The sequence below is a fragment of the Marmota marmota genome, unplaced genomic scaffold (assembly GCF_001458135.2).
Source record: "Marmota marmota marmota unplaced genomic scaffold, marMar, whole genome shotgun sequence".
Taxonomy (NCBI): domain Eukaryota; kingdom Metazoa; phylum Chordata; class Mammalia; order Rodentia; family Sciuridae; genus Marmota; species Marmota marmota.
The window spans coordinates 12,480,326-12,504,226 of record NW_026000000.1 but is presented as its reverse complement, the minus strand read 5'-3'; the positions used below and the strand labels follow the sequence as shown (position 1 = coordinate 12,504,226).

At 33.9% G+C, this 23,901-nt stretch overlaps 1 protein-coding gene across 14 annotated transcripts in view; it reads left to right on the top strand.

The window, feature by feature from the left end:
* LOC107153403 (ankyrin repeat domain-containing protein 26) overlaps window positions 1-23,901 on the top strand; it is a 113,011-nt gene that overhangs the window by 76,743 nt on the left and 12,367 nt on the right. For 11 of the 14 annotated variants that reach the window (XM_048807580.1, XM_048807578.1, XM_048807574.1 and 8 more), the window contains 8 exons: window positions 1,659-2,615; window positions 3,709-3,861; window positions 10,344-10,414; window positions 10,795-10,888; window positions 14,478-14,590; window positions 16,572-16,701; window positions 21,778-22,071; window positions 22,678-22,892. In XM_048807580.1, coding sequence (XP_048663537.1) covers window positions 1,659-2,615; window positions 3,709-3,861; window positions 10,344-10,414; window positions 10,795-10,888; window positions 14,478-14,590; window positions 16,572-16,701; window positions 21,778-22,071; window positions 22,678-22,892 — 2,027 coding nt within the window. Of the gene's footprint in view, window positions 1-1,658; window positions 2,616-3,708; window positions 3,862-10,343; window positions 10,415-10,794; window positions 10,889-14,477; window positions 14,591-16,571; window positions 16,702-21,777; window positions 22,072-22,677; window positions 22,893-23,901 lie in introns of those variants that run through there. The other 3 variants (XM_048807586.1, XM_048807581.1, XM_048807588.1) reach the window with 3 other exon arrangements.

The window sequence follows — 23,901 nt, the reverse complement described above, 5'->3', positions numbered from 1 at the left end:
CTTCTACTTGCTCCACTCTGTTAGTGATACTCTCATTTGAGTTTTTAATTTGGTTTATAGTTTCCTTCATTTCTAGAATTATTGTTTGATTTTTTTATAATCTCTATCTTCTGATAAAGATGCTTAACTTCTTTTTATATGTTTATGTAATTCAATTTCAGTGTGTTCTTTCACTGTTTGAATTTGCTGTCTCATATCCTCTTCAAGGTTCCATTCCATCTGTCTAAGGTATTCCTTGAGTTCTTTATATGACCATTTTTCTGATGACTCTAGGTCCTCCTGAATATTTAGGCTGTCCTGCATTGTTTGTACTCCTTTTCTTCCTTGCTTTTTCATGCTGCTCATGTTACTTCTTGTTCTGTTTGACTGCTGAGTTACTGTTTACTCCTATTAATTTATTTGATGCTTGGGATGAAAGGTATTAGAAGGGAAGGGAAGAAGTCACTAAAGAGAATGAGAGTAGGCAGGTAGAATTCAAGGAAGGGGGAATAAGAAAATTGAAAAGAAATGAAAAGACAAAAGAAAAAAAATAGAAAATAAAAAAAGAAAAAAAATTTAAAAAAAAAAGAAATTTTAAAAACAACAACAAAAAAATGAAAGTGAAAAAAAAAACCAAATTAAAAAAAAAAAATTAATAAATGCAGTCTTAGAGTTTGATTAACTTCTCTTCCAGTAGGTGGAGCTGTGCCCACCGGGCCATGCTTCTCCTCTCAATACGCGGGAACCAATCACTGTGCAGCAGCTTCTCCTCCCAGACTGGGCGGGTCTCCAATCCTGAGTGCCTAGGGCCTTCTCTTGTATCTAGTCACTTCCCCACTTTTCCTCAAGCCAGGCCCCGCTCACCGGTGACGCTCACCACAATACTGGCTACACGCCAGGTCTGCTGCTCCCGGGAGCCCTGTTTTAATGAACAACTGGGCACACTCTCCCTTTTTGCCATTCCCTTAGACCCTAACTTTGTAGAGCTTGGGGCTGAGAACGCTCAGCGAAATTTGCTTGCCCTCCGGTAGCCACTCCCCCGGTAGCTGGTGCAAGAGACCTCAGTTGTCAGCACTGGTGGGAGCGGTAGCCGGGAGTTCCGCGCCGCGGGTCCCGCGCCACTCCTGATTCCCTCGTTCTGGCTATCGCGTTCACGGGAGAGCTGGGAGGGGCCCTTAAGGTTTCCCCGCTGTGAGGAGAGGGAAGGCTAGGGGGTTACACACCTGTCGCCGCTGGTTTCAATGAAGTTATCTCCTCCGCCGCATTCTTGTGAGGTCAGTTCTCTGCCATGGTGGTATCCCATGCAAATGGCGACAGTTCGTTTCCCTTTGCCGGGTGACCAATGCAATGGGTGGGTTCTGACTGGCTCTTCCAAGCCCTGTTTCAATCCTGTGGCCACTGCCTATGAAGGCTAGGTTGGCATTTACCTCCGTAGGTGCAGAAGGGCCGACCAGTTGTTTCAGCGGGATTGTTTAGTGCTGAGTCACAGCAGTTTGTCTGCGAGAAGCAGGCGAACGGGAGCTTCAAGGTTTGAAGTTTAGAACAAGTTTTTTTTTGGTTATCCATTGATTGCAACTCTTTCATTATATAAATAGGCAGGTTGTTATTTAATTTCAGAACACATTGTGATATGTCATTTCATTGAGTAATACCTGTCTCCTTTTTTTTTTTAAACTTAGGTTTCTATTAGTCATGAAAAAGAAAAAAATTTACTGCATAAAAGTCACAGTTTGCAGAAAGAAATCTCCATGATAAGACTAGAAATAGACACAATAAAAAATCAGAACCAGGAAAAGGAAAAGAAATATCTTGAGGATGTTGAAATTGCAAATGAAAAGAATGATAACCTTCAAAAGACAATAAAACTGAATGAGGAAACATTTACAACAACAGTACTCCAATATAATGGACACCTTAGTATCCTGACAGCTCAGAATACAATGCTAAATTCTAAACTGGAGAATGAAAAACAAAACAAGGAAAGACTGGAAATAGAAGTTGAATCATACCGTTCTAGACTGGCTGCTGCTATCCATGATTATGATGAAAGTCAGGCATCAAAAAGAGACATAGAACTTGCTTTCCAGAGATCAAGAGATGAGTGTTTTCGTTTACAGGATAAGATGAATTTCAGTATATCTAATCTAAAAGATAACAATGAGATTCTTTCCCAACAGCTTTCGAAAGCTGAAAGAAAATTCAATAGTCTAGAAATTGAACTCCACCATACAAAAGATGCTCTTAGAGAAAAGACTTTGGTTTTAGAACAGGTACAAAGGGACCTAAACCAAACACAGGGCCAAATGAAGGAAATTGAATGTATGTATCAAAATGAACAATGTAAGGTGAATAAATATGTTGGTAAGCAAGAATCTTTAGAGGAGAGATTATCTCAACTACAAAGTGAAAATACATTGCTTCGACAACAATTAGATGATGCTCAAAACAAAGCTGACAATAAAGAAAAGACAGTAATTAATATCCAAGACCAATTTCATGACATTGTAAAGAAACTTCAAGCTGAGAGTAAAAAACAAAATCTCATGCTAGAAGACAGAAATAAGGAGTTAATCAATGAATGTAATCATTTAAAAGAAAGGCTGTATCAATATGAAAATGAAAAAGCAGAAAGAGAAGTAAGTATTAAGAAAGATGAATATTTTTCAAATTTCCTGAAAAAAAAACTCAAAAAATATTATTTCACTATGGCTAGATGTTTAATAAGTTGAATATAAAAATATATAGATTATAAATTTATTTGCTATATCAGCTCAAAAACATATCTTGGTTCCAGGAAATATAGGATAGCCTTGATTTCCAGCACAAAGAAATGGTTCATGTTTGAGGTGTTGAGTATGCCAATGACCTAATCTTATCATTACAAATTATATACATGTTTTTGTTTGTTTGTTTGTTTGTTTGTTTGTTTTTAGAGGGGGGGAGAGAGAGAATTTTTTAATATTTATTTTTTAGTTATTGGCGGACACAACATCTTTGTTTGTATGTGGTGCTGAGGATTGAACCCGGGCCGCACGCAAGCCAGGTGAGCACGCTACCGCTTGAGCCACATCCCCAGCCCAACATGTTTTAAGCCAGGCACAGCGGTGCACACCTGTAACCTCATTGGCTCAGGAGACTGAGGCAGGGAAATTGAAAGTTCAAAGCCAGCCTTAGCAACTTAGCAAGGCCCTAAGCAACTTAGGGAGACTCTGTCTCTAAGTAAAAATATAAAAGGTAGGGATGTGGCTCAGTGGTTAAGTGCCTCTGGATTCAATCCTTGGTGACAGGAAGGAAGGAAAGAAGGAAGGAAGGGAGGGAGGGAGGGAGGGAAGAAGGAAAAATAATCTATTGGAAGGATTCAAGCAAAGAATTGAATATGTGAGGAACCCTGAATTTTATTGTGCCTCTAATAAAAAAGGAGGAGCATGTCACACTGTGTAAAAACTCATCACCACCGTTTCTGCCCATGTACCTATTTCTTTTTGAGACTTCAGTATGTTTTTAAATTAAAACTTCATCAGGGGAAGAGTGGATAGAAGACTGAATCTAATATAAAGGGAATAGAATAGTATTAGGCAGGAAGACCATGCCTTCTGCATACACAATTGAATTCAGTAATAAACAGAAGTACATACACACTTGAGAGAAAGGTGAGTTGTGGTGATATTTTATTAATATAATTTAATACTAATGTGATTTATAAAATCAGTAATAGAAATATCTTATCAGGCAGTTGTGAGACAACTTCAACAAGAACTGGCTGATACCCTGAAAAAACAATCTATGTCAGAGGCTTCACTAGAAGTTTCATCACGTTATCGCATTAGTTTGGAGGATGAGACACAGGATTTAAAGAAAAAACTAGCTCAAATAAGAAGTCAAGTACGTATGAAATTTAACATGTCAGTAGTTAATTGACAGTTTAAAAGTGTTTTGTGATACTAATTCCAGCGAACAAGCTTTTCTCTTTTCATTATAATTAATGTTATTACAATTTTAGTATCTTTGTAATGCAATTATTTCTTAAATTCTAACTTGCATTCTTATAACTTCATACATCTTTCCTTAAAATATTTACCCTTAGGAAATTTGAGAATTTTACATCATACATCACAGAAGTTGAGAGAGACATATTTCTCTTAAATAGTATTTTTTTAGTGATTATTGCCATTCTGAGGTGAGGCAGATTAAATCAGAGAATAATGTTTAATGGAATGTTTTAGAAAATTACCTTATTTCTTCCCTGTTGTGAATAGATACAGAATCTGTATGTATTTATTTTGTGGATTTCAAGATGATTTGCACAGAAAAGCCATTATACTTTTCTCAAAAATGCAAAAGTTTTAGATTAATCTTAAAATTATTTGAAACATTAGGCATTTCCCTCAGTTTCTTTTCTTTCATTTTAGACATTATAAAATCATAGAAATATTCAAATCATGTATAGAATTTGTATCCAAAGTAGAGAATAAGAAAATTATCTAGATTCTGCCTTTGGATTTTTTAAAAAGCATCTTTATTGAGATATAACAACGTACCATACAGTTCACCAATTTTAATCATAAAATTTATAGTCTCTTAATATATTCAGAGTTGTATTACCATGCAATTTTAGAACATTTTCATCAACTTGAACAGAAACCCCAAATTTCCTAGCTATTATCACCCCCACCCCCCAGTCCCTTCATCTTCCCCAGTCCTGAGAAACTACTAATCTAATTACCTTGTTGGATGTTTCACATAAATAGAGTCATGCGATATTTAGTCTTTTTTTTTTTTTTTGGCACCAGGGATTGAATTCAGGGGCACTTATCCAGTGAGACACATCCCCAGCCCATTTTTGTTTTTGGTTTTGTTTTGTTTTATTTTGTTTGTATTTTAGTAAGAGTAGGGACAGGGTCTCACTGAGTTACTTAGGGCCTTGCTAAATTGCTGAGGCTGGCTTTGAACTCAAATCCTCCTGTATCAGCCTTCAGAGCTGCTAGGATTACGCCCAGCCAAATCCTTTTTGACTTGCTTCTTTCATTTAGCATAATGTTTTCAGAATCCATCTCTGTTATAGCAAGTGTCAGTACTTCATTTCTTTCTCTCATCAAGTAATATTTTGTTATATGATTATGCCACTTTTTTATTCATCAGTTGATGAAATTTAGGTTGATTCTAGTTTGGGGCTATTATTAATAATGCTGCTGTTAACATTTATTTAAAAGTTTTTAAAAAGAACTTTTGTGAACATGTTTTTATTCCCCTGCCATTGAATTTTATCCTCTGCTATTGGGCTGATTTCACCACTCTTTTCTGCCTTATTTATGCTGTCCTTTCTACCTTTCAGTTTTTATTCATTTGGCCTCATTTATTCAGAATTGGCTCAAAATTTGCTCTTTTTCTTGATGTTTTCTCTCAAAACAAAGATCAAACTTGCTCTTTTCAGTACTTGTCCCTGTAGAAAAATTTAGCCCTAAATTTTACATTGGTATTAATTTTTGGAAGAGAATAAAATCTTGTTTAAGTATACATTTACCAAAGTGGGGAACAGTATCTGATATGCACTTCACTTACCCTTGAATAAATTGAAAATATTTTTGCTTTTGCAGTCATTAGGATAAAATTAAGTACTTTATACTATGCCAGTAACATCTTTGAGACATTGGCATAAGACTTTTATTCTACCCATAGTTTAAGCAATTAAATATAAAGTTGAAAGCACTAAATCTAACAAGAGAATTGTTTTGTCAAATGCCAATATTTTTCTCACTATAAAAAAAAATCTAGATTTGACTTCCTTTATTATGTAACTATAACAGGGATTTATAGATTTTTAGTACTTTACCAATCAAAAAGCTCTGGCTACAGCTTTTCTGATATGCTACATTGTTATTGAGTCCTAGGTCTTGGCCTGACACCAGAGGTTCCAACAAACCAGCAGGAAATAGAATTTTACTTTCAGTGTGTCACACTGGGAAGACAGATCTAAGAGCTATCTTTGGAGTGTCAGTAGCCATCTTGGGTTATAAGTAGAGGAAAAGAATAAAGGTGTAAATTGGGAGTTTGCACAGCACACTAAAACTTATCAATGAGAGAGTCTTCATTCCATGTGTAGGAGTTTCAGAAACTCATAAGGTTATTTCCATTTGCTTCATAGGATATTTATCTCTCAGGCCTATGATCTTAGAAGGAGCACACTCCATTTGCTTTCCAGAATGTTTTTTATCAGACTGATGATCGTAGAATTTAAGGCAAACTGAGGAAAAGAAAAACTTCAAAAAAGGCAGGTCAGAGAGACAAAATGTTGTCATTTAGGTGAAAATTGAGTCCTCCTACAATTCCCCAGTAAGTTCCCTTTCCATTTCAAAGGAAATGGGTAATCATTTCTTCTGTAGGTAATTCTGACTAACAGAGCTGGATGTAGGGAACTTGGAATGAAAGACTGACAGCATGAGGTAGCCAGGTTTAAAGCTGATATTGCTTGGGGTCACATTTAGTTCATCTAACTGGATAGCCTGATATTTACCCACCCTTCCCTTCGTTAGCCAATATCCTTCGGTTTTGGTCCAACAAAGTTAGGACCTGGTTATGGTACATACAAGCTGTCCAAGTGTAAACTTTTCAGCTTCCTTTAGCAAATCATAAGTGGCTGCCACTGCCAGGAGATAAGAGGGCCATCCCTTGGCTGTGTGATCTAATTGTTTTGAAAAGTAAGCTTCAAATTGGGGAACTTCCTCCAGTAATTGTTAAGAATTCCAAACCAATTTTGTGCATTTTGTACATACAACATTTAAGTTTAGGGCTTCTCTAGGTTGGACAACCCAGAGGGACTTTGAAAGCAGTTTGACATTCTATTTTCCAGATCAAGGATTCAAGATCTGTTCTAAGTACAGCTTTATATAAAGGGTTTGTTATAGGCCCAAATTTAGGTATCCATATTCTACAATACCCTGTCATCTCCAGGAATTCTCATAACTTAATGTTGTGCTGAAGGGGCTTGGATGTGAGCAATAAAGCCTTCTTTTGGTCATCCACTAGGCTTCATTGACCTTGCTATAATTGGAACCCTAGGTAAATAACTCATTGCAAACCTGCACTTCAGAGGGAAAATACTTTGTCTCCATACTCAGCAAAGCAGTTTAGAGTCTGGACAGTTGCCTCAGCAACTTAGGCCCTAAGCAAGTTGAAAAGTCAGACTGGTATGTTTTGAACAACCAATAAAAAAAAAAGAAAGAAAGAAAAGTCAGACTGGTGATTAACAAGTCATCTACATATTGTAGTAGTGTTCCCTGGTTTAGTTGTAACATTCTTAAATTATTAGCCAATATATCTCCAATGATCGTGGGCAAGTTTTTCAATCCTTGAGGAAGCACTGCCCAACAGTATTGAAGGGTGGCTTTTGATTAGGGATGTGTCCATTCAAAGGCAAAAAAATATGCTCTTTGCAGAGCAATGCAAAAAAAAGCATTTTTTAAATCAAAGACAATAAATTATTTGTACTTTGCCAGGAAAGGCGTTTAGAAGGATATAAGTATTAGACACTGTTGGGTGAATGTCTTGGATGTTTTCATTAATAGCCTGCAGATCCTGAACAAAGCAATATTCCTCAAATCAAGATTTCTTTGCCAGCAGTACAAAGGCTGATCACACCATACTTTAAAAACTTTTAGAGTATAGGTTGAACTCTTTCAAGTGTCTCCATCATAAGGAGTTATTGTTTTAAGGCAGGAGTTGGTGTACCTCCTTTTAGGACGATCTTAATGGGCAAGGCATTTTTAGCTCTGCCTAATGCACCATCAGCCCATATTTCTTGAATAATATGTTGGTGGAATTCTGGGGATATTGACTCACTCTCAAATAGCTTCTCTTGGATCAACATCAGCTAGAGGTAAAGTGCCTACTCAGAATGGGATTTGCACTTGCATTTGCTATTTTTCCCAGGGAAAGGCTTATGTAGACATTTAGTTTGCAGAGCAAGTCCCTGCCTAGGAGTGAAACTGGGCATTGAAGAAAACTGTTAAGTGTAAGTCTTCTAAGCTGTATTCCAGAGGCTGCAGGAAAACCTGTTCTCAGAGTTTTCCTTGTACTCCTATAATAGGCACACAATCTTATTTCTTTGTCAGGGGATCAGCAAGACTGAAAGAGGAGAGCCCATGTCAATTAGGAAGGTTAAGGGTTTGTTCCTACTGGCATTTATACCTGGGACTCCTATGAAGAGATAATGATTGGACCCAAAGGGTTATGGGAACTCCTAGGGTACCTTAGTCCTCAGTAAAGTCACCATCTGATGGTTTTGTTCTTCATTGAGCTGATTACTTCAGAATTTAGACCAAAAAAAATAAAAAATAAGAATTTGGGAGCTGGGTGTGGTGGCACACACTTGTATTCCCAGTGACTTGGGAGGCTAAGACAGGAAGATTGCAAGTTAAAGACCAGCCTCAGCAACTTAGGCCCTAAGCAATTTAGCAAGAACCTGTCTCAAAATAAAAAACAGAAAAGGGTTAGGGATATGGCTTAGTGGTTAAAGCACCCCTGGAATCAGTCACTATTACCAAAAAATAAATAAAATAAAAAGAGTTTGGGACAGTGTTTCTTCCAATGCTGATTTTCTTTACAATATGTGCATTAGTCTTTAACTAAGGTCCTTTTTCTTTTTCAGGTTAAGCACCCAGTATTAGGCTCCGAGTTTTGAGTGAAGATGATGACCTGCTTAGCCCTTTTAATTTCTTGGTCATTAAAGACCAGCTGAGAAGGGTTTATACCCATGGCTCCTTTAATCTTTTAAAGCTCACACCTGATGTCAGGAGTGCTTTTTGTTTAATGTATGTAGGTCATATTGAAAATTCATGCATACTCAGGGGCCTCATTGTCAAGGTACTATCTGTACTATCTGTAACTCTGGTATATTCTTTTTAGCCAGGCTAAGGAGTCTTCAGTAGACCCCTGCTATAGCTGTTATATTTTATTTACGCTCTTTGTCATGGCTACCTGTTGCCTGAGCCTTCCCAAGATATACTTAATGATAGTGGTCCAGTCAGGCGATGTTGTTGTTTTTGTTGTTGTTCTTGTTGTTTGTATTCCAGTTCAGTTCTGTAGTAGGTATTGCATCTACCAGATTTGAAGTGTTTGGGGAACAGCCTCGTAAAGATCTGACTCCTTATTATCTTTATTTAAGACAAGTCATCTCTCATCAACAACAGTTAAAATTATGTTAAACAGAGTTTGTATAGCAGCCCAAGTGGGAGAATGGGTGACAAAGATACTAAAAAAAGAGTGGAACACACTTATAATTCCTGAAGCCCAGGAGCGTCATAAGTTCAAAGCCAGCCTCAGCAACTTAGCAAGGCCCTAAGCAACTTAGCAAGACCCTGTCCCAAAATAAAAAGTAAAAAGGACTGGGGATGTGGTTCAGTGGTTAAGCACCACTGGGTTTAATCCCTAGCACAAAAAAAAAGGATTTTAATTATCTTCTGGAGGTTAGTTTGATAAGGAAGGTTAATGTTCTTTGCTAATACTATGTATAGCTCAGTATGTGCCACATACTCTTCAAGTACTTTATGTCTATTCCCTTATTTATTCTTCCCAGCAGTCCAGTAAGTAAATACTATTATTTTTGTTACTTGACAGATGAAGAAACTTGAGACACAAAAACTTAATTTACTCAAGATCACACAACTTAGTGACTGGCCAGCTAAGATTCAAACCCCAGCATTCTGGCTTCTGTGTAGATACAGCCTCTCAAATTATTCAGTGAAACATCTAGTTGTCACCTACTGCATAGTATTAATTTTTGTCATTACTGGCATAAATGTGGTCATATATATATGACCATATATATCTATATCTGTATGTATATATATATATATATATATATATATATATATATATATATAGTTATAAATATATAGAGAGAGATCAGATAGATAGATAGATAGACTTTTCAAATCATAGTTGGGTAGGTGGTACTTGGAATACAAAAATACAAATGTAAAGGAATTTTCTATTTTTCTCCATTTTTTTCAGTTTTGTTAGTTTAAAAGCAAGAGGTCTGGGTATATCCCCAGGCAGAGTGGGCCTGGACTCAAGATCTAGCACCACAAAAAAACAGCAAAAGCAAGAGTAATGTGTTTCAGCCTTTGAGTAGGGGTCTGTAAACTTTTTCATAAAGAGTCAGTATTATTTGAGGCTTTGTGGGCCATTAGATTTCTACTGCAACAACTCAGTTAACTCTGCATCTGCATTTATAGCACAAAAATAGATACAATATGCAAATTAAGGGGTATGTCTATATCCTAACAAAAGTTTAGCAAAAAGTAAAAAACAAGTGATAGATAAGTTTATACTTGATTATTGATACCATTTTTTTTTCTTTGTTATAGTTACAAGAAGCAGAGGATCAACACACAGAGGCTGCTCAATGTGTTGAGAAGATGCAAGATCACTTACAAAAGTATAAGCAGCATACAAATAACTTGAGTATAATTAAAATAAGCAGTGTAGTATGAGAATTATATCAGTTACTATAACAAAGCTGTATGAAGTCAGGAGGAAAGTTCAGACTTAAGTTACTTAAAGTGCATAATTTAGGGTTGGGGTTGTAGCTCTGTATTAAAGCTCATGCTTTGCATTATGAAGCCAGTACTGCCAAAAGAAAAAAGTGCATGATATTTATACATTATCCAATAAACTTAGCTTGAAAAATAATAGTTACCAAATTAATGTCTTTCCAAATTTTGAAGAATTTAGGTACTCTTTCAGATGTTTTTCCAAAAATTATGTAGTATTTTAAAAATTGTTGTAAGAATAATTATTTTAAAATATACATTTTAGGCTTGAAATCCAAAATTCTAAGTTAAAAGATACAATAAAAAAACAAACAGGAAAAATTGAACAGCTTCAGAAAAACCTGTTAAGTGCAAATTTGGTAAGTCAAGCTCTTATTAATCTGTGTCATGCTAAAATGGAATTTTTTATTTCTTCAGTAGTATATAGGAATATTTTAGGCAATATGAAAAATCTCATTGATAAAAATATTTGTGTGTTTACATTGATAATATTGTTAAGTCCTCCCTGTAGAAGTTGACTAAATGTATAAATTATTTTGATAGTAAGATTTTTAAAAAACAGTGTTTTACACATTTCACATTTTGTTTATCTGTTCATCCATTAATAGACATGTGAGTTGTCATGCTGTTCTGGGCATTAGTATGCAAGTATCTGTTAGAGTCCCTGATAATATTTTAGAATAAGAATAACTTTTTATTCCTATAAATTTAAGTAATTATTTGATTTAGAATTCTGAATTTTTCTCATAATCTAAACCTTTCAGTGATGTTTTTAGAATGAAATACTTTGTATTCCTCATTAAGAATGAATAAGAGGTCATTATACAAGCATTTTTACCCAAAGGGATATGTTTTCTCTTTGGATTAAAAAAAAAAACGACAGATGCCACTGAAAAAGTTGGCTTGGTTTCTTGCTTTAATAGGAACTTACAGAGTAACATAGTGCTCCTAGACTTATAGGTTCAGAAATAATATTTTTCCATTCATCTTTTGTTCATTAGCCTTTCAAAGACCTAACAGTCCAATCTCAGAAGGACTGATGATACATCAATTCAGGATGCCATTTTATTGATGTATAATAAAAATCATATAACTCTTTGTGGGCAGGGTGGGTAGCTGGGATTGAACCCAGGGCCTTGTTCATGTGAGGCAAGCACTCTACCAACTGAACTGTATCCCAGCCCAAAAATCATATAGCTCTTTACCAAGCAAAGTAGAATTCTATTATTCATATTTCCTTTGTAAGAATTATGATCACAAGATTGCATTGTGAACATTAAACTGGAGCAATGAGTTATTTGCTTCCACTAACAGTTTCTTTTTTTTTTTTTTTCTTTTTTTTTTAATATTGTTTTAGTTGTTGATGAACCTTTATTTATTTATTTACAAATGGTGCAAGAATCAAACCTAGTGCTTCACATGCTAGGTAAGCACTGAGCTACAACCCTAGTCCCTAATTGGTTTCCTTAAGTCATTGCAGCTAGATTCATGCAATTCCATTATATAGATACACTTGTCAGGGGAACTAGAACATTTATCTAGAACATCTAACTAGAACTAGAATGTAATAAGGTATAAAAAATTAAATAAATTTGTAATAGTACCCAAAACTATTGAACTTACTCAAAAATAATGAGGGATCTTCTAAAGATTCCCAAAGAAATTATTAAGGAGTATGACATAGTAATTAACTACTTTGAAGTCTACTCTTATTAAATAAAAATTTTTTTAAAAATTGGATTCAATCAGAAATTTCATGAGAGACACCTTTCAGCCAACTCAATCAGTAACCCCTAACTTTCTGCAGAAAGTTCTTGTTTTGTGGGTCTCTATGCTAGTTTACCTGGGTTGAGACATTTGATATACACAACTTAGAGATAAAGAAAAGTCTAGACTGGAAAGAATGGAGAGTTATAACTGACTCAGGCTTCCACACAATATGGTTGAGTATACATCTGAAAGGAAATTGAGAACAAGACTTCTTTAATGTTATGTCTTTATAAGAAATTACCTAAAAGGAAACAAAAGCAAACAACTAACAAGCTTCATGGAAATGTTTAGCATTATGAAAGAAAAACAAGATGAAGTATTCTGGTCATCATCCTAAGGGTGAGAACCTCCCTGCCACTCCCCAAATTAGAAAACTATTACTTAAAGTAACATTGTTTCAGTTAGCTTTTTTGCTGCTGTGACTAAAGGACCTGACCAGAACAACTGTAGATTAGGAAAAGTTTATTAGAGAACTCATGGTTCCAGAGGTCTTAGTCCATAGAAGGCCAGCTTCATTCTTCAGGGCTTGAGGTGAGGCAGAACATCATGGCAGAAGAGTGTGGCAGAGGGAAGCAGCTCACATGGTGATCAGGAAGCAGAGAGAGTTGGTCTCCACTCTCCAAATACAAAATATATTACTCCATAGCCATGTCCCCAGTGAACCACTTCCTCTAGCACACACCCCGTGCCTCCAGTTGCCGTTTAATCCCATCAGGGATTAATTCACTAATTAGGTTAATGGTATAGCCCAATCATTTCTTCTCTAAACCTCTTGTATCACACATGAGCTTTTAGGGGACATCTCACATCCAAACCATAACAAACATCAGTAAGACTCATCATAAAAGTGCATAATGGGGCTGGGGTTGTGGCACAGAGTTAGGAAGAGTGCTTGCCTAGCATGTGTGTGTCACTGGGTTCTATCCTCAGCTACCTCATAAAAAATAAAATAAAGGTATTGTGTCCACCTATAACTAAAAAATAACTTTAAAGAAAATAAAATGCATAAGACTGCTATCTACAGAAGTTGTCCACACCAAGTCATAGCCTATGAGGTTATTGTCTATGAGAAGTTAACTAAAAGAAAGAAGTAAAATTATAAATGATCTCACTAATGAGGTTAGGTTTAGAAATGTGGATTAGACAGTCTTGAGAGTCTTAAATCTCTGTTGAAGTCTTGAGATATAAGGAACTCTGATGATTTTAAAAGACAAATAGGAAAGGACAGAACTAAACATCAAGGACTTCAATGTTTAGAAGAGAAGTGGGTCTAAAGGAGCAGAGGGAAGGGTTGTGGTCACTGTTATCATTGCTGCTGAGAAAAAAAAATACTTCTCAGAAATACTTAAAGAAAGGTTATTGATGGGCCTCAAATTTTTTTATTGGAATTATAGAAAATCAGATTTTTAGTGTAAGAGAAGATAATGTGGTGAAAATATATTTTAAATTGAGATCTTATACTAAAGAATATTAAAATATAATGTAAGAGGACAAACAGAAAGCCACAAGAATCAAGAAAAAGTTATGTTTTTGTATACCAATCAAAGACTTAGGGTTGGGGTTGTAGCTCAGTGGTGGAGTGCTTGCTTTGCATGTGTGAGAAATTGGATTCAATCCTCAGCATCACATAAAAATAAATAAATGAAAGTGTTGTGTCCATCTACAACTAAAAAAAATATTTTAAAAAAACATAAAGAGAAATAGCTTGAAACTCCTTGGGAAATGCTTACAAAGTAAAAGTATTTTTCTCATTTCAGAGTCAGGTGAGTATCAAAAATGTAATGGGAATCAGATGGGAGTTTCACCAAAATTATCTTAGCTAAATATGATTTAAATAAATTTGGAATATTCTTGAACTACTGATGAAAATGTTTCTAGAACATGTTTAGAAACTAAATGTAAATATAACCAATCTTTAAGAAACATTTTTCTTCATAACTTATGTGCAAAAACTTCTATTTTGAACAAATTATGGCAGTTTAACTTGTAGAAAAGAAAATGATGAAAATGTAGATGAGTTTTAGCTATTTTAAGAAAATCATTATTTTTGAAGTCTGTCCATAATGGCATCAGATTTATGAAATATCTAAACACATATTAGTCATGAATTCATGAGAAATAATATTTCTAAGAAAAAAGAGTCTACATTTTTTAAATAAATTTTTTAAATTTTTTAAGTCTGAAGATGATAAGGAACAATTAAAGAAACTTACAGAATTAAAACAATCTCTGGAATATACTTTGGATCAAGAAAAGAAGAAAAATGGCAAATTAGAAAAAGAGCTAACTGGGTAAATTTTATATTTCAAATCTTTTTTAGCTAATAATTAATTGATATTACTGTAATTTTACTAAAATCTAAATATAAATTTATTTTATATCTGCATTTTCATAATTAAACAAGTTACTCTAGTAGTTTTAGAAACACCAGAAGTGCCTTTGGGGTATAATCTCAATTGCACTGTTCTAATCATCTACTTAGAATTTTTATTTCTGAAGATGTTTTTGCTTTCTTTTTTTGATTCCTTGTCTTCAGTATTTACACATTTGAATATCTAAAAGCCTATCTTTGTCATTCCTTAACAACTTCAAAAATTATCTTGTTTTTTTTAATTATAAAATATATTGTGGAGATATACTTCTTTATTCCCATATGTATATGAGAAATGTTATTAAAATTCTAGGTTTAATACACACACTTACACACATACATACATATCCAATATAGAGTCAGCCTTTGGTAATGTGCAGGGTTTGGTTCCAGGAACCCTGCAGATACAAAATTCATTGATATTCAAACCCCTTATATAAAATGGTATAGTACAGTTTGCATGTACTCCATCTTCCTATATACTTTAAATCATCTCTGGATTACCTAATACATAATGTAATATAAATAATTGTTGTACTATATTGTTTAAAGAATAATGTCAAGAAAAATGTTTTGTACATGTTCTGATACAATTTATTTTCAAGTATTTTTGATCCATAGTTGGTTGAATACTTGGATATGGAACCTACAGATGTGGAAGGCTTAATCATACGTATATCTCATACAAATATATATGTCTGAGTTAAAAATGAAGAATTAAATCAACAGTTGTGTTTCTATCACTAGAGGCAGGGGGTGATGGGGAAAGGACAATGTTTTTGTCTATCTTTACAGCCACTTCTATGACTGCTTTTTTATTTATTTGCTTAGAAATTGAATTTATTCTCTGATTCTAGTCAATATTTTTTTTCTCGTTAACTATCTATTTTTATGGTTTTGCATCTCTTGCATTTTCTGACACAAAGCCTAGCAAAAAACTCTCTTTTTTGTACGGGAATGAACCTATCAGGGACTTAACCACTGAGCCACGTCCCCTTCCCTTTTTATATTTTATTTAGAGACAGAGTCTAGCTAAGTTACTTAGGGCCTTGCTAAATTGCTGAGGCTGGTTTTGAACTTTCGATCCTCCTGCCTCAGCCTTCTGAGCTGATGGGATTACAGGCATGCACCACACCCTGCTACATTTTTTTTAAAAGTCTAATTTCTTTTATGACTTGCTTCTTTTACTTAACATAATGTTTTCAAGGTTCATCTTTGTTGTATCAGTACTTAATTTCTTTTTATGCTGAGTAATATCCTTTACCCATTATCTGTTGATATCTTATAAAACTCTGCCTGGTTTTTGTTGTTGTAGTTTTATTTTCCCTCAGTTCAGACTTCAAAGATTTTTTTCCTCTTTCTGTTCTAAATGATTTCTTTGATATTTTGTTTTTGTTTTATTTTGCTATATTTTGTTGGGATTGAACCCAGGGCCTCTCACACGCTAAGCACATGCTTATCGCTGAGCTATACCCACTGTCCTGTTTTCTTCTTATGTAGATCATGATCAACAGAGTCCAAAGTGTATTTTTGTATCCCCTTAAAACATGTCTTTTTTACCTTAATTACTGATCTCTGAGTTAAAACTAATATTTAACAATAAGTTATTTTTATATTAACAATAAAATGCATATTGATAATTATAAGAGTTTGTATTAACACTTTGTCTGCCTTACATATCATAAAATTTTTCTTCATATTTATCTAAGATGCTAATTTCATTAGAATGCTTTCAAATAATGTTGGGTTAAAACAGATGAGAGCAGATTATAATTTATAGCTGTTTCTTTTCTGTGATAAAACATTATCTAATGATTTTGCTAGAATATTATTGTTAATATATAATAATTATTAAATATTTACTCTTTAAAAACTTCTACCCATTCTCTACATTCTTTCAGGTTTAAGAAACTTTTAAAAATGACAAAAACAAAGTTAAATAAGTATGAAAATGGGGAGTTTAGTTTCCATGAAGATTTAAAAAACAGTTCATTTGAAATGGATATTCCAATTAATATGCTTATATACAAGGTAATTTTAATCAGTTTTGGGAAAAATCAAGCTTATTTGGGGAAATATAAACTTTAAAATACTTTGCACAGTGAAATGAAGATTTTTTTAATTTTGTAGACTTTTTTGTATGATTTTTCTATTAAAAGAGCATAATGTTGATTTTATGATGTCTTAAACCCTGGCGAATAACCTAAAATCAAGCAGTAAACTATTATATGACCCCAAATCATGAGTACCAAATCAGTTTTTTCTTTCTTTCATTGAGAATTTTTTATTAGATCTTTATACATAGTAATTGGGTTCATCCCAACAAACTCATATATGCATTTGTTGGGATAATATTAACATACCATGGGCTGGGGATGTGGCTCAAGCGGTAGCGTGCTCACCTGGCATGCATGCGGCCTGGGTTCGTTCCTCAACACCACATACAAACAAAGATGTTGTGTCCGCCGAAAACTAAAAAATAAATATTAAAAAATTCTCTCCCTCTCTCTCTCTCTCACACACACTCTTTAAAAAAAAAAAATACCATAAAATCTAGCTATTTAAACCACACAGATAGAATCTTTTGGCATGTTTGTGCAATCATCACCATAATTTTAGAACATTTTTATCAACCTAAAAAGAAACTATCACCCATCCCCTTCCCCACTTATGGAATCACCAAACTATTGCATGTCTATAGATTTGCCTCTTGTAGACATTTCATGTCAATGGAGTCATACAATATGTGGTCTAATTTCTTTTATGACTGCTTCTTTTACTTAATGTTTTCAAGGTTCATTCTTGTTGTATCAGTACTTAATTTCTTTTAATGCTGAGTAATATCCTTCTATATGAATATACCATACATTTTGTTTGTCCATTCATCAACTGATGGACCTCTCAGTTATTCTACTTTGGGCTTTTATTAATAAAGCTGCTATGGGCATGCATGTAAAAGTTATTGTGTTTGCAAATGTTTTCATTTCTCTTGGTTGTGTACATATGAGTGGAATTGAATTGAAAAAAGATCCATGTTGCAGAATGTATTTAAATTTGCTCCTGTGGAAACTTTTTGCTGCTTGAAGAAATTTGTGCCTTGTTGACTTCATGACATGATGGGAAGTCATGCTTGCAAAGATGAGTCCATACCTTTCCTTTTCTACATTCAGTCCTTTAGAAATTCTTACCCAGAGCTTCCCTCTTGGTTCCCATTTCTATCAAATTTTCGTCATAAGATCTGCTTATTCGGTCTCCTATTTATACCATTGTTTTATTAACTCATAATTTATCAAATCACCTATGAATTATTGAATTTTCCCATACAAGGAAGAATTTTTCAGCAGTACAGCAATTAAAAGTCAGGTAATGCTCAGGCAATTTATCAAAGACAAATAATAAAGAAGTAATATGAATTTCAAGATTTCAAAGCCACTTTGATATGCAGAAGCATATAGTACAACAAAGATGAGATGATCTTCTTTATATAAACAAACTTGAAATAAGATAAAGTAGAAGTTATATTCAATTTCTTTATATTCAAAAGATAGTACATTTGTTTTATTGCCCCTGAGGAAAGAAAAATGACAATTTAATACTAAATTACTAAATACTCAAAGCTGCCTCTCTCTTTTGGAATCCACTAATTTAAATCAGATAAAACATCTGATTTTGATTATTAAACCAAATATTTCTAGTTGTTTTTCAACTATTATACTTCAAATCATGTCTCCTTGCTTCCCATTCTTCCATATTCCCTAACTTTAGGGAAAATTCTATAAGAATTTGCAATTAAAGGAAACTTTTTAGAGAGAATTTTTTAATATTTATTTTTTAGTTTTCGGTGGACACAACATCTTTATTTTATTTTTATGTGGTGCTGAGGATTGAACCCAGCGCCCCGCGCATGCCAGGCGAGCACACTACCACTTGAGCCACATCCCCAGCCCCAAGAAAAACTTATTCCTTGATGTCTTTCTTCTAATTGCTGCTTCCCATTGGCATTGTTTGTCATTAATAAATTAGCTTCAGTGTTTATTAGATCCTACTTTAAAGGAGATAATTTCTACTATGTAAGTTTTCATTTATTATTATCTCTATTTTAAATCCATCTTCTGTATTTATTGTTCCTTAATAAATTACCCAAAGTTTAGTGGCTTAAAACAATATTTCCTTCTCAAACTTGACAAGGAAAATTGTCTCTGCTCTCCTGAGCTTCAGTGGGAACAGTTCATTGACTGGGGGCTGGAATCTTCCTAAAGTTTGCCCACTAGTATGTCAGGTTGGTTTTGGTTGTTGGTGCTGGTCACTAGCAGGAACTTCAGTTGAGACAGGAAGCTGGAACATCTACACTGGTATGCCTAGGCTCTCTTTGTTGCCTAAGCTTCCTCACAACTGGGTTTCAAGTGTCAGCAGAATGAGATAGCTTTATAAACTAGTGTTGAAGGTCATGTGTCACCATTTTTATCACACTCTAGTCATTACAAGCAAGTCAAACCCTAAATTCTCTATTTTATGGAATTAAGTGTGAAAGAATACCATGTTCTCAAACTAGTACACTCTGTCTTCTTCCACAATGTTTTTACATTGCGCCTACTTGCTACAAGTCTCAGTCATTATGGCATTAGGTTCAAGCTCAAAGTGCAAGATCTTACCATCTTTATCAGGTTCAGATGGGGGCTGAGTGGTTTTTTTTAACCTTTTTTTCCCTGAGGAATTTCCAGGGTCCAAAGGACTCTTCATTTTCACTCGTCTCTTTCAGTCCAAACAAGCAAGCAGGGTTTTTGCTACTACATTGTTTTAAGAACTTTTGAATCTACTGTGAATTTCATTGGGGTTGGTGCCATTAGAAAAGGCACTTTGACAAATCTTTTTGTGACAGGCTTTTCACCTTGGGCTTCCTGTGAAGATATACTGGGACAATTTCTTTAAGATTTATGTACCTTAATGATCCTTAACAGAATTTTGAGGCACTGCCTTCAGTCTTCCTGTAGTCTTCATAAAGGGACTTACAGTCATGTTCTTGGATTCATCTTTACATGGATCCAAGTAGCACTACAGTTTTGATATTATCCCATAGGCCATTTATTTTAGCATTATTTGACAGTTTGATGTGTGGAGATAACTACAAATGGGAAAAAGATATTTGAACCCAATAATTCTTGATTCCTTTATTTAATAGTCTTTCTTTAGCTTTTCTTTCATGTCAGTTTTACTTTCAATTGCTATGTATCAAGATTCTTCTTTCTAGGTTTCAGTATTTTTTCTTCATTGGCTTTGAAGCCCTTTCTGTAGTCTCTTTTGGGGCCATCAGGCTTCCTAATAATCGCTTTGAAAGACTTTTTGGCTTTTCTTTTTGTTTCTTTTTTCTAGGTCCTTTCTACTTCTCCCTACCTCCTGATTCTACATATTTTTGTTTGCTGCTGTTTTTAATAGTGGCAACTCATATTTAATGTCAGTATCTAGGTCAGTTATTGGTATATAATAAACCACCTCAAAATTCAGTGTCTCAAACATTTATTTTGCTAACAATCTGCAGTTCAGGCAAGGTTCAGTGATGCTCTCTCCTTTCTTCTCCACTTGGAATTAGCTGGGGTGACCTGAAGCTGGGGAGTTTAACCATGCTTGTTCTTTCACATGTCTGACAGTTGAATATGGCTTTTAACTAGGCCTTTAGCACAGCAAATCAACTAGACCACCTACATGAGGATTCACCTATAAATTGGGCTTCCTCACAATATGGTGTAGATTCTAAAGGTAAGCTTCCCTAGAGAAAGTTACACAAACTATATCACATTTTCTAAACCAGCATTGGAAATCACACAGCAGTCTACCATATTCTATTCACTAAAAGCCAGTTATTAAGTCCAACTCATTCATATCCAGGAGAGGAAATTTCATGTGAGAAATGTCAAAGAATTTATAGATATTTTTTAAATCACCACTCTTTTTTTTTTTTTTTGGTACCCCTAATTGAACGCAGGGGCACTCAACCACTGAGCCAGCCACATCTTCAGCCCTACTTTGCATTTTATTTAGACACAGGGCTTCACTGATTTGCTTAACGCCTTACCGTTGCTTTGAACTCAGGATCTTCCTGCCTCAGTTTCCCAAGCCACTGGGATTACAGGAGTGCACCACCACATCAGACTAAAACCACCACTCTTATCATTGTATCTAAAGGAAATTAATTTTTCCCAACTCAGTACCACTGAAATCCTACCAAATTTTTGTTATTTTTTGTTTAGTATGCTTCCTCAATATGTGGGTAGAATCAAGATTATGTGGGTACAGTCTACAAGATTATGCTATGGAATTAAGTAATTTCTGCCCCCTCCCCCCCAAAAAAATGTATGGATTATTTCACTAAATTTTATGTCCTCCTTACCAAGAAACAGTACTTCTTAGAATGCAATTCAAATTAACATAGAACATTGGCAGTTCAGAAAGACTTATGACATATCCAAATTTACAAGTTTCATTATTTACGTCTATTTTCAAAGTGTTGTTCTGGAAGCCATCTATTAATGTAGATCTATATAACTCAATATGATTATCCCTAAAACTTTATATATAATGGGGAGTGTGGATGGGAGGGAAAAAGTAAGAGATTTTCTACTGAGAGATGTCTTGGAATTATTTTAAGAAGGAAAGACATGCTGTATGACCAATGTGATTCTGCAACCTGTACAATCAGAAAAATGAGAAATTGTACCCCATTTGATTCAAACATATGAATTGTCAAGATCATTGTACTGTCATGTGTACGTAACTAATAAAAATATGCATATTGAAACACAAAAAATAAAGTCATCATTTCAGATTTTCCCAAAAAAAAGAAGGAAAGACATGAAACAATTATTTTTAAAAATTAGAGTCTAAGATCAAGTGCTAATATTCTGTGGTAAATATTGTGAGTGTAAAGATTATGTTTTTGTGGCTCCTGGTAGTTTTAATTAACTTTTTGGTTTTCTGAGTAATTTAAGGAACCACATTCTAAGAATATAATATATTTGATCACAACCAATTTTATGTCAGAATTTGTTATTAGTTTTGTGTTAGACTCTTCTTAGCCTGCTTCATTATAAAGCTATTATTTTATTCATGCAGATTGATGATCTTGCAGCAAAACTGGAGACTGCATCTTCAAAATGTCTACATCTGGATAAAAAAAATCAGTTTCTTCATCAGGAGCTATTATCCATGAAAACTATGCAAAAAAAATGTGAAAAACTAGAGAAGAATAAAAAAAAATTAGAACAAGAAGTAGTAAACCTTAAAAGTCATATAGAAAAGAAGAATATGGAAGAACATGGTCAACTAGAACAGTATAAACAGGAGATTGAAGACAGAGCAAGACAGGATTTAGTGGAAAAATTAAAACAAGTGAATCTATTTTTAAAGGTCAATTTATAATGTGCTTTAACTCATTTCACTGCAAATTATATTTTGAATGTATACATTTTGTTTTCTCTGCTTTGTTTTGTAGGTCTTTTTAGGAAAATTATGTCTGATATTCCTTTTAAAAATTCAGTTTCTTTCATTATTATAATTAAACTGATCTTTTGACTCTTAATGCCAACAAAACTATTAGGAGAAAAAGAAAAAATTATGATGTAGTAATTATACCACTTTTGAATTGTTCTTAAGTTACATTGTTCGATTTTTTTAAATTTTGAATTGATTCTATAATTCTTTATAGTATTGGATTACATAAGTACTAAAATGAACATGATTCAGGGCTCAGGATGTAACCCAGTGGTAGAGCACTTGCCTGGCATGTTTGAGTCCCTGGGTTCCATCCCCAACACTGTGCAAAAATAAAATTCTAAATGATTCAATTTTTTATAATTTAGATTAATACAGTTGATATTGATGGTATAAATATTTTAAACTCCAGCATATTTTTTCATATATTTGGAATTTATTTCTAAGTCACTGACTCAGAACTAAAGGAAATAAATATATAATAATTGTTTGGATTATAATTATTCTTTTAATTTGCTTTAGACACAAGCAGCATCTCAGGAAAATTTGGAACAGTTAAGAGAAAGTAATAATGCCTCAATAAGAAGTCAGATGGAACTCAGAATTAAAGACCTGGAATATGAACTGTCTAAAATAAAAACACAAGAAGATTCTAATAAAATAGAACTGGAAAAATATAAACAACTCTATGTAGAAGAATTTAAAATTAGAAAATCATTACTGAATAAACTAAACAAGTAAGTTGAAACAGAATCATACAGAATAAATTAAGTTCATTAATTTGTCTCTGAAAACAATCTTTAGTTAGATTCATAAGATCAGTAAGATGGAAAAGATAATTATTGACTTAATTTTGGAAAATATTGCTGGTAAATGAACTTACCTTTAAAAGTAAAACTTTTCTGGGACAGTTTATATTACTTCCTTCATTTGTTTGTTTGGTTGGTTAGTTGATTTGGTTTTATATGGTTTTTAACCCCTTAATATTCTCATATGGCTAACCTGATTTATTAGTCTTAAGAAATTTTTATTATTATCAGATTACTTGTCAGCATTCCCTTAAATGAAAATATCAACAAGTTTAACTAATTTGGGGAGATTATGACATAAACCCAAAGGGTAAATTGCTATGAATAACACTCTCCAGGCACATTCTGCCACTGAATGAGTTAATTTTCCTTATTTTGATGATTGATATTATAATATATTAAAGTATACCTAGAAACAAAAAGTTCTTTAAAGTTTTTCTTCTCTATAAATAAAACAAAATGTGATATAGGAAAAGAGTAACAGTGATGAGAGAAATATAATTTGCAAAGTCATTAAAAACAAGTTCTTGGTCATGTGAAGGGGTGTTTAGAAGGCAGAAAGGGCCGGTCCCTCCTCTGATGCCTTGGAAATTATTATATGAGCTAATTGCCTTAGTAGCAGCTTTAAGTTCTTTTTAATCACCAACCCGGCTGTCTCACCTATCCCCTAAAGGTTGATGTCAAGTGTTTAATTTCTTCAAAGTAATGGTGAAGTAGATGGTCTAAGCAAATGCTTGCAAATATCTTTGAGAAATGTTTTTGAAATCCCTAAAATAGTTGAGTAAATACAGTATTCCCCGCTTTTTTTTCAGTTTCATATTTTTAATTATATTTAAGGAGTACTATATGAGTTCTATTTTACATACTAAAATGGCTGTCATTGCCAAGAAAATTAACATCCATCATCTCTCATAGTTACCCTTTAAATACAAATATT